Raw genomic sequence first — 13,898 nt, forward strand, 5'->3', positions numbered from 1 at the left:
AGGATAACAGCTGATCTTTCAATAGAAAATCTTCAAGCCAGGAGGGAATGGCAGGACACACTTAAAGTGATGAAAGAAAATAACCTACAGCCCAGATTACTGTACCCAGCAAGGATCTCATTCAAATATGATGGAGAAATCAAAAGCTTTACAGACAAGCAAAAGCTAAGAGAATTCAGCACCACCAAACCAGTTCTCCAACAAATACGAAAGGATCTTCTCTAGACAGGAAACACAAAAAGGGTGTATAAACTCGAACCCCAAACAATAAAGTAAATGGCAACGGGATCATACTTATCAATAATTACCTTAAATGTAAATGGGTTGAATGCCCCAACTAAAAGACAAAGACTGGCTGAATGGATACAAAAACAAGACCCCTATATATGTTGTCTACAGGAGACCCAGCTCAAAACAGGACAACATACAGACTGAAAGTGAAGGGCAGGAAAAAGATATTCCACACAATAGAGACCAAAAGAAAGCAGGAGTAACAATATTCATATCAGATAAAATAGACTTTAAAACAAAGGCTGTGAAAATAGACAAAGAAGGACACTACATAATGATCAAAGGATCAATTTATGTAGGATCAAAGGATCAAGAAGAAGACATAAAATTATAAATATATATGCACCCAACATAGGAGCACCACAATATGTAAGACAAATGCTAACAAGTATGATAGGGGAAATTAATAATAACACAGTAATAGTGGGAGACTTCAATACCCCACTCACACCTATGGATAGATTGACTAAACAGAAAATTAACAAGGAAACACAAACTTTAAATGATACAATATGCCAGTTAGACCTAATTGATATCTATAGGACATTTCAACCCCAAACAATGAATTTCACCCTTTTCTCAAGCATGCACAGAACCTTCTCCAGGATAGATCACATCCTGGGCCATAAATCTAGCCTTGATAAATTCAAAAAAAATTGAAATCATTCCAAGCATCTTTTCTGACCACAATATAGTAAGATTAGATCTCAATTGCAGGAGAAAAACTATTAAAAATGCCAACATATGGAGACTGAACAACACGCTGCTGAATAACCAACAAATCACAGAAGAAATCAAAAAAGAAATCAAAATATGCATAGAAACGAATGAAAATGAAAACACAACAACCCAAAACCTACGGGACACTGTAAAAGCAGTGCTAAGGAGAAGGTTCATAGCAATAGAGGCATACCTCAAGAAATAAGAAAAAAGTCAACAAATGCTGGAGAGGGTGTGGAGAAAAGGGAGCCCTCTTACACTGTTGGTGGGAATGCAAACTAGTACAGCCACTATGGAGAACAGTGTGGAGATTCCTTAAAAAACTGTAAATAGAACTGCCTTATGACCCAGCAATCCCACTACTGGGCATACACACCGAGGAAACCAGAATGGAAAGAGACACGTGTACCCCAATGTTCACTTCGGCCAGGACATGGAAGCAACCTAGATGTCCATCAGCAGATGAATGGATAAGAAAGCTGTGGTACATATACACAATGGAGTATTACTCAGCCATTAAAAAGAATACATTTGAATCAGTTCTAATGAGGTGGATGAAACTGGAGCCTATTATACAGAGTGAAGTAAGCCAGAAAGAAAAACACCAATACAGTATACTAATGCATATATATGGGATTTAGAAAGATGGTAATGATAACCCTGTATGCAAGACAGCAAAAGAGACACAGATGTATAGAACAGTCTTTTGGACTCTGTGGGAGAGGGAGAGGGGGGGATGATTTGGGAGAATGGCATTGAAACATGTATAATATCATATATAAAATGAATCACCAGTCCAGGTTAGATGCATGACACAGGATGCTTGGGGCTGGTGCACTGGGATGACCCAGAGGGATGGTACGGGGAGGGAGGAGGGAGGGGGGGTTCAGGATGGGGAACACATGTACACCCGTGGCGGATGCATGTTGATGTATGGCAAAACCAATAGAATATTGTAAAGTAATTAGCCTCCAATTAAAATAAATAAATTTATATAAAAAATAGATTTTACAGTGTATCATATTCATCAGTATTTTGCTGAAGCATGTATTAAACCCCTATCTAATTAAACTATGTCATAGGATATAAAGTAATATTTCACTGTTTTCAGTGGGTAACAGTGTTTTTAGCTTCATACCAATGTGTTTTCTGATGATTTTGCATTTTATCTAATGACTAGTGCAGCAACTTTGCAGCAACTAATTCGTTATTAAAAAAAATAAAAGTCTCCTTATTACTCATTAAGGAGGAGAAAAATTCTTTTCTCCTCCTTAATGAGTAATCTTTACCCAGAGTAGAAAGGCATTGGCCCTCATGATTTACGGTTTAGGAATCCACCAGATTAAAACTCAAGTGTTAGGCATTGAAACTTTATTTTTCAAACCTCTGTGGCTTTTCAAGTTGTTTGTATCTCATTTTACCAGGGTCTTGAACAGTGTTAATAGGTCTCTTGGACCCACCAGGTTTTACGCATCATACTTTCTCTGTCTGAACAACTGCCTCATTGCAAGCTATATACAAATCCCACACAAATGCCACAAGTTATTAAAATTTAGAAGCTGAGTTAGACTTCAAATATGAATCTAAAATATGCTAAATAAACGAGCAAACAAAATTAAATGTAGATATTCATCAAAGAAAGGGAGCTTTGGAAAATTCTTCCCCTCCTTACCCACCCTCTTGTTTCTTCACTTCTGTGGTTATGGTGGTTAAGAGTGCAGCTGGGGAGGTAACTGTGGAAGAGAAAACTGACTCCTTGCACGTGGCTGCCCAGATGGGCTGTTCTCTCAGGGGTGCTGTGCCTGCCTCTGCCTAACCTGGCTTTCTTCTGTCTCGAATGGTGATGAGGAATTACCTTGACTAATATAACATCATTCACTAACATTGATTCATTCAATGTGTTTATGACTGAGTGTCTTCTAGATTTATGATTGAGTGCCTTCTAGATTTTAGACACTGTGTTTAGCAGCAGACATAAACCCCAAGTAAGTCACAGTCCTGTCAGGGTACTCAGAAGCACATAGGGGCATCAGACAAATTGTTTAGGCTGCAGTCCATGGGGGTCGCTGAGGGTCGGACACGACTGAGCGACTTCACTTTCACTTTTCATTCTCATGCATTGCAGAAGGAAATGGCAGTCCACTCCAGTGTTCTTGCCTGGAGAATCCCAGGGACGGGGAAGCCAGGTGGGCTGCTGTCTATGGGGTCGCACAGAGTCAGACACGACTGAAGTGACTCAGCAGCAGCAGCAGCAGCAGCAGCAGTCAGTTGCGTCCAACTCTTCTGTGATCCGATGGACTGTCGCCTTCTAAGCTCCTCTGTCCATGGAATTTCCTAGGCAAGAATACTGGAGTGGATCGCCATTTTCTTCTCCAGGGGATCTTCCTGACCCAGGGATTGGACCTACATCTCCTGCATTGGCAGGTGGATTCTTTACTACTAGCCATCAGGGAAGCCCATCAGACAAGATAGGCAAAAACAAATCAGTGTGGTGACTATAGGGGTAAATATAAAGTGCTATAAGTTTCCTTCATAAACTCTGACATATATGATATTTATTGTGTCATATGTCTAATTAAAATTCTCCCAAGTACCCACTTCTCCCATCAGTTCAGTTCAGTTCAGTCACTCAGTTGTGTCTGACTCTTTGCAATTCCATGGACTGCAGGCCTTCCAGTCCATCACCAACTCCTGGAGTTTGCTCAAACTCATGTCCATTGAGTTGGTGATGCCATCCGACCATCTCATCCTCTGTTGTCCCCTTCCCCTCCTGCCTTCAATCTTTCCCAGGATTTGGGTCTTTTCTAATGAGTCAGTTCTTCACATCAGGTTACCAAAGGATTGGAGCTTCAGCTTCAGCATCAGTCCTTCAGTGAATATTCAGGACTGATTTCCATTAGGATTGACTGGTTTGATCTCCTTGCAGTCTAAGGGATTCTCAAGAGTCTTCTGCAACACCACAGTTCAGAAGCATCAATTCTTTGGTGTTCAGTTTTCTTTATAGTCCAACTCTCACATCCATACATGACTACTGAAAAAACATCTTTGACTAGACGGACCTTTGGCAAAGTAATGTCTCTGCTTTTTAATATGCTGTCTATGTTGGTCGTAGCTTTTCTTACAAGGAGGAAGCGTCTTTTAATTTCATGGCTGCAGTCACCATCTGCAGTGATTTTGGAGCCCAGGAAAATAAAGTTTCTCACTGTTTCCATTGTTTCCCCATCTATTTTCCATGAAATGATGGGACCAGATGCCATGATCTCAGTTTTCTGAATGTTGAGTTTTAAGCCACCTTTTCCACTCTTTCACTTTCATCAAAAGGCTCTTTAGTTCTACTTCACTTTCTGCCATAAGAGTGGTGTCATCTGTGTAGGTAAGGTTATTGATATTTCTCCTGGCAATCTTGATTCTAGCTTGTGCTTCACCCAGCCTGGCATTTTGCATGATGTATTCTGCATATAAGTTAAATAAGCAGGGTGACAATATACAGCCTTGACATACTCCTTTCCTGATTTGGAACCAATCTGTTGTTCTATGTTCAGTACTAACTGTTGCTTCTTGACCTGCATACAGATTTCTCAGGAGGCAAGTAAGGTGGTCTGATATTCCTGTCTCTTGAAGATTTTCCTCCAGCTTTTCTAAAAGCTTAGACTGGCATGCCACATGCTTAACCACTGGTCCCACCAGTACTACCAAGGACCATCTCATGCATCACTCAGCATACTCTCTGGACCAAGGATGCAAAGTTAAGGAGATGCCCAAAGACAGCTTCCACTGAAGCATGTGTTGAATGAACTGGCATACTCCACTCTCTCTCTGAGATACTTTGACTCCTATATTGGAACTTGGGTGGTCAGGCTTTCTCCTAGGGCCAAACAAGTAAGATATAAACTCACCCAAGTCAGTTGTGTGTTCCCAAACTCATTTAGGCCTGTTGGACTTTATACTGTAATTACAGGATGCAAGCTGGGGAAATGCAAGTATGCATGGAAAGACTGCTGCTGATCCTGGAAAACTACCTCAAATGGTTTGAAAAGACTCACTGAAGTCATGTTGAAAGGTTATTGCTAGCAAGCAGGGTGGGAAAAGTGATGGTAAAAGACTGGAGTGGAGAGACACTTTAAAAACATATGCATCTACACTTAGGTATCTTGGAAAGTGTTTGAAAATCTTTTTCCATTTTAAAGAAAGCAAAACTAGAAGGAGTAGATGAGGTGCTACTGGCATATGTCACTTAAGAAAGACAATGTGGAACTGCAATCAGTGACCCAGAGGAATAGCCTTGGCCTTGTAGTAAAAAAGGGCTGAATGGGCATGCACTCATATGTTTTAAATTTAAATAAGATATTCAAGGTAGCTATGTATTATTTTTCATGAAAGCGTCCTGTGTCTAACTTAAAGAAATAACCGCCAACACCCTGCTCTTCCCAACTGAGAGAGATAAGGAGACAGCGTCTCCTGTATTTGTAACTCCTCAGATGGTTCAGGGGCTGCCTCAGCTCCATCATTGTTGAACAAGCTGTTTCCTCTGCTGGGAAATGCCCTCTCTCTGCTCCAGGCTCTGTTAGCTGATACTCTCCTACCTACTTTGCACTGGCTTCATGCAACTTCTTCTTGGTTGTTGTTCAGTGGCTCATTTGTGTCTGATTCTTTGTGACCCCATGGACTGCAGCACATCAGGTGTCCCTGTCCTTCTCCATCTCCCAGACTTTGTTCAAACTCATGTCCATTGAGTCCATAATACCATCCAACCATCTCAAGCTCTGTTGCCCCCTTCTCCTCTTGCCCTCAATCTTTCCCAGCATCAGGGTCTCTTCCACTGAGTTGGCTCTTAATATCAGGTGGTCAAAGTATTGGAGCTTCAGCTTCAGTATCAGTCCTTCCAATGAATATTCAGGGTTGATTTCCTTTAGTATTGATTCCTTTTCTGCTCAAATTAGCCAGAGTTAGCTTCTATTGCTTAAAACTAAGGTTCATAATTCATATTTTGACTCATTGCTCTGTACAACATTGTTAATTGTTGCTCTGTGTCTTCGTCCCTGTGCAATTTTGAGCTGGAAATATCCCATTTTATCTCTGTAACCCCATAGTCCGGCCTAGGGCAAAGTAATGCAGAGCAGATTCTCAGTTCAGTTCAGTGCAGTCACTCAGTCATGTCCGATTCTTTACAACCCCATGAATTACAGCACGCCAGGCCTCCCTGTCCATCACCAACTCCCGGAGTTCACTCAAACTCACGTCCTTCGAGTCAGTGATGCCATCCAGCCATTTTATCCTCTGTCGTCCCCTTCTCCTCCTGCCCCTAATCCCTCCCAGCATCAGAGTCTTTTCCGATGAGTCAACTCTTCGCACGAGGTGGCCAAAGTACTGGAGTTTCAGCTTTAGCATCATTCCTTCCAAAGAAATCCCAGGGCTGATCTCCTTCAGAATGGACTGGTTGGATCTCCTTGCAGTCCAAGGGACTCTCAAGAGTCTTCTCCAACACCACAGTTCAAAAGCATCAATTCTTTGGCACTCAGCTTTCTTCACAGTCCAACTCTCACATCCATACATGACCATAGGAAAAACCATAGCCTTGACTAGACAGACCTTTGTTGGCAAAGTAATGTCTCTGCTTTTGAATATGCTATCTAGGTTGGTCATAACTTTCCTTCCAAGGAGTAAGTGTCTTTTAATTTCATGGCTGCAGTCACCATCTGCAGTGATTTTGGAGACCAAAAAAGTAAAGTCTGACACTGTTTCCACTGTTTCCCCATCTATTTCCCATGAAGTGATGGGACCAGATGCCATGATCTTCATTTTCTGAATGTTGAGCTTTAAGCCAACCTTTTTACTCTCTTCTTTCACTTTCATCAAGAGGCTTTTTAGTTCCTCTTCACTTTCTGCCATAAGGGTGGTGTCATCTGCATATTTGAGGTTATTGCAGATCCTCAACAAATTGCTAATTCATTAATTTACAAATGAATGGCTTAACTGATGAAAAAAGTTTCCTATGAAAACCCGAGGCCATAAAATGACAGCAAATGACCCTGCTGTGTCTCCAGTGGCTGAGGAGAAGTGTGGCCCATTCTAGTTAGCATTCTATTCCTATTTCAGGAAGACAAGGGCAGACATAGAGAATTCTGTAGCATTTAATTAAATATATGATTGTAACACACATTGGATACATGTAATATACTTAGCAGCTCTGCAGAATGTTTGTAATGCATGTGGAAGTACACAGTCAAATCACAGACTTTCAGTGTAGTGAACAATGGATATTTTATGGAATACCTTTAAAGAAAAACCACTGGACTGGCAGAAATGCCATCCAATCTGCATCATTCTAGCTATCTGATCACATATGCTCACCATCTTCCTGGCCAGTTCCAAGTCTTGTAGTCTCTCTTGAAATGCTCTAAAAACACAAGTATGTACATCAGAAACAGGCCATACCTGACTTTTCTGAAGCCAATTCCCCTGAAAATCAGAATGAAGGTAAAGTGTCTATCGGGTAAGCCAGGGTCTTCTAGCTTCAGATATGGTTGTTTAATTGACCAATTTTGCTGCCTAATTATCAATTTTCATTTCATGCTGTAAGAACTAACAGTTTACATCTCTGATTTATACACTGTCTCTGACCAGGAGTTTTTCTGTCTTAATGAAATCCCAAAAGGGGTTGGTCAGAACAAATTTGCCATCTTACATTATACATTTTCCCTGAGTACATAATCAAGCATTAGCAGCAGTTATGATTATAAGAGTATGATACATAGATTTTATATAACTCTGGTAACAGAGACATTCACACACTGAATTCAAATGATAATCTACATCAAACAACATTAAAACATTTTAAAGCTGGAGGGAACTTGATCTTCCTTGAGACCTCTCCCTTTCTTTCTTTGAGAGGTGATTTATTTACATGAGGGATACAAAGTTACACCTTCCAGTCCTGACTTGACATGTAAGGTTGAGTAACTTACCTGTCCTGTCCATGTACTAGTTTTCACATAAGGCAAGATAATGATAATAAGTAAATAGGACCTCTGTGACTAAGGTGCAAGAGGGCTAGCTTGTGAGGTTTCCTGTGATAACCTGTTCCTTGAGACTTGGTTCACATTTCTCCAGAAGGTAAAGACCCCACGTCTACCTGTTGGCAAATGTCTCCTGCTCACATGCCAGGCAGATTCTGCTTTTCCTCCACACAGATGGGCACCACTTCTTGTGGCATTTTCCCTGAAAATGTGCCTTCCAACATGGCACTTTAAACATGCCTCCATTACAGCATTTTGTGTTATTATAACCACTCATTTTTTAAAGCTACCTTTTATTAGATATTTAATGGCAGGGTCCCAATCTTGTCTTTGATCACTGTGGCTGGCACAGAGCAAGATTTCCATAAATACATACCAAGAAAACTAAATGGATAATGCTTATGGAAGTGTTTTGAAAAATCACAAAAGCACTGAGCAAATCTAAGGGATTATGGGACTATAGTCATTACTACTGATTCAGAGAAAAGGCCTTGGAAGGCACAATTCTGCACTGATCTGATTATCATTAGGGATCTAAGCCAAAGATAAGGTCTATTAGTCTACTATTTAAAACTCCCTTCAGAGACATCACAAAATAAACCAACACAAAAATTAAAAAAAATTAAAAACACTTAGTCTCCTACCCAAACAAACTGAAAACAGAACAAAAAAAAAATGCAAAATGTAAACAACAACAAGGACCAACTTCCAAACAACAACATCGATCTTAGACCGGTGTCCTTCTTGGTCTGTGTACACCCAGTGTCAGGGTTTGTTGGGGGTGGTCTGGGGATCTGTTAAAAGGGATCAACTGCACTCCCCTGAGTGCTCTGCTGTCTTGGCTTGAGACAGTCTCTAATTATTTATCTGGACCAAGAAATGCAAGAGGACACACATCATATATTCTCTAAACCTTCAAGAACATGGCCACAATTGGCTTATGCGCAGCATGGGCTTGTAATTCCTTCTCCCTGAAGTTTTTGGCAGCGTTCATACTGGTTCATACTGGTAGAAATTGGGGACAGCAGGTGTATTTGGGTTGGGGAGTCTCTACACGCAGAGGAGAGTTTGCCCTGGCTCGTTGCTCAAATACACCAGTGTTCAGAGTCAGTAAGAGGTTCTTCCATTATCAAGGGAGGCCACTGGGTGGGAGGAGCAAGAGGGTCCTAACAGTAAGTAACAATAGAAATTCTGGGCTTCTAGTTGATTCTCCTTTAAGCACTTGTTAAGAAAAATGGAATAAAATGGGCTTTGTAGCTTTTTGTAGACATGGCCAGGTGCGGTGCTTCATACATCATGAGACCATTCCTCCCTACCATCTTCCTTGTAGCTCTTTTAGTTCCAGAGACCATAGGTCCCCATTTTCCTGGGACATTTCACTTTACAATTATTGTCCTGGAGTGATAACATACAACTTTCCTTTTCACTTGCAAAAGTGACCCAGTTTGGACAATACATTATACCAGGGGTCCCCGACCTCCATAATCTAATGCTTGATGATCTGAAGTGGAGCTGATGTGATCATAACAGAAATAAAGTGCAAAATAAATGCAATGCACTTGAATCATCCTGAAACCATTCCCACCCCCACCGCATCATCCTTGGACAAACTGTCTTCCATGAATCCAGTTTCTGGTGCCAAAGAGGTTGGAGACAACCACATTATAGAGTGACCAGGATCTAGGTGAAGCTTGGCACTGGAGAGTAGGACAGTCCCTGACTGAGGAAGGCATATGACTTGGAAGAGACTCCAGTTAGATTCCTGGGCAGCAAATCTTGATTCTACCTCTTGCTGAGTGGGGAACATGGACAGATTAATTTAAGCCACAGTTTCATCATCTGTGATGCAGGGAATGATGCTAATTGAGCCCACCTCCCAGGATTACTGTGAGGATGCAGAGAGACAAGATGTGCAGAGCGAGTAGCACAGGACTGTGGACATAGTGAGTCCTGATCATGGTATCTAACATTCTGTTCTCCTTTCCCTCTTTCTTCCCTTGCTCCCTTTCTGTCCTCCCCAACTCGCTGCATTTCCTCCATCCTTTCTTTCCCTCTTTCCCTTTTTTCCTTTCTGAAAGAAATGAATCATTGCATTGCCTGAATCAGAATGCCCCTGTCTCCTGCCTCCTACCACAGAAGTGCCGCTTCAGAATCCTGTGACCACATAGAGGGGTCGAATTCAATTTGTTTGTTTGTGCTGTGGGAGAGAGTGGGACTCAGTCATCTTCGTTCATCATGATGGTTCTGATCTTGGGTTTCTTACAACTCATTGGTTTTGGTAGAAGCTGGACATGGTGACATAGGCTTCTTCTTGACTTGATCCCAAGGAAGTGAGGATGGGCTGCCCCTGGGCAACAGGGTTCAATGTCAGGATTCCGGGTTGGAATGGAAACGGAGGGGGCAGGGAGCTGTTTGTAGTTCCAGGTCCGAGGAGCAGGTCCTGGTACACTAGAGGTCTGCTCTTGCCACCTTCCCTGCCATTAGGAGACCTGGAGGAGAGGAGCCCAGGGGCATCACACACACTGGCATTCCCAGCCAGGCATCTGAATGGTGACTCTCCTCTGAAAATTTTAGGGGTAATGCCTGCTTGCTCGGAGGGCCAGCTGGGACCCTGCATCCCGGCTCTGAACCTCTGCTTGTCACTCTCTTCTGGCTGTGGAGGAAGAGGGTCTTGCAGGAAGCCTTCTGCTTCATCTTTAGCTTGAATGCCATCCACCTTATGAATCTGGCAGTCCAGGAAACTTTCAGGATTGAAACTCACATTCAAATTCTGCATCAAAAAAGAGAGAAGACATTAAGACTGCACCAGACAGATATATCACCAAATGATCTGTTTAGGAAAAGAGCTAAAGAACTTTCTGACAAGGGTTTACAGGGAATGTCAGAGAACTACCCACGTTCTAGCTGCCTCTGCCTCTGGAGGTGTTGTGACATTTCAGCATCTAAAGTGACCACTTGCCATGCCCTCCATCCCTGGGGGAGCCCAGGAAATTCTGAGACTTGTATTGCATTTTAGCTTCCTACTTCTAGAAACCTGCCATTGGCATCATTTGAGGGACTCTAGTTATCTGATGCACAAAAGACCAGCACCTGAGGTTCAGCCTGTCCGAATCCTACAATGTCATTCTTGGCTATTGGGATGCTTTTGACAGAGTGACAGAAGTATCAGAAGCACTCACTTTTTTTGGTTTCTTGCACAGTTGTTCCAGAGTCTTCTTATGATCAGGGAGACTGGGCCATATAATAGGTTTAATTCTGAAATAAGAGGACATGGACAATAAAATGAAGGAGTAGGGAGCAGACACATGAATCTTCCCACTTATTCTGAGCTAGCAGTCAGAAGAACAGATTTTTTCCCTTGGCTCTGCCACACTATGTGGATGACCTTGAACAAATGACCTGCTTTCTCTGGGCCTCAGTGTCACATTGGTCCATGGAGAGGTTGGACCAGAGACCGTGGTCAGTGATCTACTCTGTGAACAAGACAAGAACAATATACCCCTGGGAATGAGCCCCAGAGAAAAGGGACAATGAGACTCGGCAATGGTGTAGCTGTGAAAGTAAAATATGATCTGCTCATCTATTTTCCACAATAGGCATTGTCATTTTACTCATCTCTTCACTGGTAGCAACTCCTCTGTGCTGATTTTGGTGGAAGAGAGATGTATTTTCTAAGTTGCCCAGGGAAATTGCTTTAGGTTGGTACTTTCCAAACTGGAGTATCTTGGGGATGTGTGACACTCTGAGGACATCTTGCCAAGACATTAATAACCTGATGGGTCGTGTCTAAATGATGAAACAAGTATGGCCTTCTCATGGGGCAGAAGGCAAAAGGGCCTTGAGTTTGTGTGCTGAAGACTTCAAAAACATCTGCCTTTCCCAGGGTGCCTTCGCTTGCACAAACATTCTGGAGGGATGACTCTTAGTCTCTTAGGACACTTTAGCAGAAAGGTTTGAGGGGAGGGCTTGTCTTGTGTTCAGTTTATATATTTTTACCTCTTGTGAAATTAACTATGGAAATTCACCAGTGCCTGAGGATGAGGATGGGCACTGTAATTCCTGAAATACCTTATTTCCCTTTGTAGTTTTCTTATCCATAAACAGGATTAGAGCTCTGTCTGAAATCCCAAATAACCATAACCACTCTCTTGATTAGCAAAAGAAATTCACCTTTTTTTCCATAAGACACAGGCCAGAGTGACCATCAGAGCCACAGAGAAGAAGCTCAGAATGCTGATAGTTAGTAACACAGGATCCGTCTCCCCTGGAAGGCAAGGACAGATCTTGGTTAGTAGTTGTTAAGCATGTGATGGGGAAGACTTTCAGAATGCTTTGAATTTATTGAATAACTTGAGCCCATTTAATATTTCTTAAAAGTTGCTTTTCAGTAAAAAGGATGATGTACTGGCTTTTATGGGGGAATTTTAGCTTCAGTAAGTGGCACTGTTGCTGAAATTCAGCCTCTGTTTACTGGTGCTGAATAGAAACACGGAGTGTTTTGGGTGAATTAGAAAAGATAGATTTTATTGTTTTGCCAGGCAAAGGGGGTCACAGTGGGCTAATGCCCTCAAGACTATGTGACCTGCCTTGAATGGGAGAATGAGAAGTCTTATAGTAATCAAAGAGCAGAACATGATCAGCTTGTGGACATTCTTCTGATTGGTTGGTGATGAGGTAATGGGGAGTCAGCATCACAACCTTCTGGGTCCAATCAGTCTAGGATCTATGTTCTGGAAGTTGGCAGTTTTCATCTGGTGGAGATCTGTTTCCTGTTAAAAAACAACTTGGGAATGTGTGTCAGGGCTTTACCTGTATCTTTCAGGAAACTGTGAGTTGCTAATTCTGCTGTGTGGTGGATTTGTAACCTAAATTGTTTCCAGTTCACCAGTTCAGCGGCTTCCCAGGTGGCTCAGTGGTAAAGAATCTGCCTGCCAATGCAGGAGACATGGGTTCAATCCCTGTGTTGGGAAGATTCCCTGAGGAGGAAATGGCTACCCACTCTAGTATTCTTGCCTGGAAAATCCTATGGACAGAGGCACCTGGCAGGTTACAGTCCATAGATTCACAAAGAGTGGGACATGACTGAACGTTCATGCACATCCCAGCCCAACAGCTATTTTATGTTTCTACATCTTTACATGTGCCAATTGTTAACTCTTGAGTCAGTCTTTTACTTCAAAAGACAAGGACACAGGGGCTTGTACACGGTTTCAGCACTGACTTAGGTGACCAGGCCCAGAACAGCTGTTACTTGAAATTTAAAAGGCATTCAGCATTAAAGATAGAAGCACCCCCTGCCTGAGTCCCACCATCATGAGAAAGAAGCTACAAGCGAGGGATAATAAGGGGATGCTCTTCCCTAAAGTGGCTTCAGAAATTCCCAGGGTGATGAGAGGAGGCTAGTATGGCAGAGTGGTTCCGCTCACCCCCCAAAGGGAAGGTATATGGGGGGGGGTGCTTTGGGTCCCCAGTGGTCTGCCTGAGCTGTGTTCTTTGGTTCTTGTGGATGTTGTCAGTTCTTAGACCCCTGGGATATCTTCATTCTTCTAGAAAAAGAGGCATGGGAAAGCCACATCAGCCTACCGATCTGCCATCTGCAAAGGTATTCCCTAGAAGGACCTTAGAGATATGGGGCATTGGGATCCCAGTCTGAACTGGTAAAACTAGAGGCAGTGGTGGTGTTTTTGTGCAGAACAAGAGGCTCCCCAGGAGCTCCTAGGGACAGTAGAGTCCTGACAGCCTGTATCAGCTGAGCAGCTACTAACAGTCCTACTCCCACTCTGTCTGCATTCTTCACAAAGGGGCAAAGACGGCAAGTCATTTTTCAAAGAAAGTGTAAGAATGCCCTCTGGGAGTCCTAACTTGCGGGTT

At 42.5% G+C, this 13,898-nt stretch overlaps 1 protein-coding gene across 3 annotated transcripts in view; it reads right to left on the reverse strand.

The window, feature by feature from the left end:
- Positions 1-7,124: 7,124 nt before the first annotated feature.
- Positions 7,125-13,898, reverse strand: part of IL7R (interleukin 7 receptor) — a 35,760-nt gene continuing 28,986 nt past the window's right edge. For 2 of the 3 annotated variants that reach the window (XM_019983090.2, XM_019983091.2), the window contains exons 6-8: positions 12,198-12,291; positions 11,207-11,282; positions 7,125-10,797 (exon numbers count right to left, since the gene is read on the reverse strand). In XM_019983090.2, the coding sequence (XP_019838649.2) occupies positions 10,294-10,797; positions 11,207-11,282; positions 12,198-12,291 (674 nt within the window). In that variant the 3' untranslated portion in view covers positions 7,125-10,293. Of the gene's footprint in view, positions 10,798-11,202; positions 11,283-12,197; positions 12,292-13,898 lie in introns of those variants that run through there. The other variant, XM_070774766.1, reaches the window with a different exon arrangement.

Source organism: Bos indicus, chromosome 20, assembly GCF_029378745.1.
Source record: "Bos indicus isolate NIAB-ARS_2022 breed Sahiwal x Tharparkar chromosome 20, NIAB-ARS_B.indTharparkar_mat_pri_1.0, whole genome shotgun sequence".
Classification (NCBI taxonomy): domain Eukaryota; kingdom Metazoa; phylum Chordata; class Mammalia; order Artiodactyla; family Bovidae; genus Bos; species Bos indicus.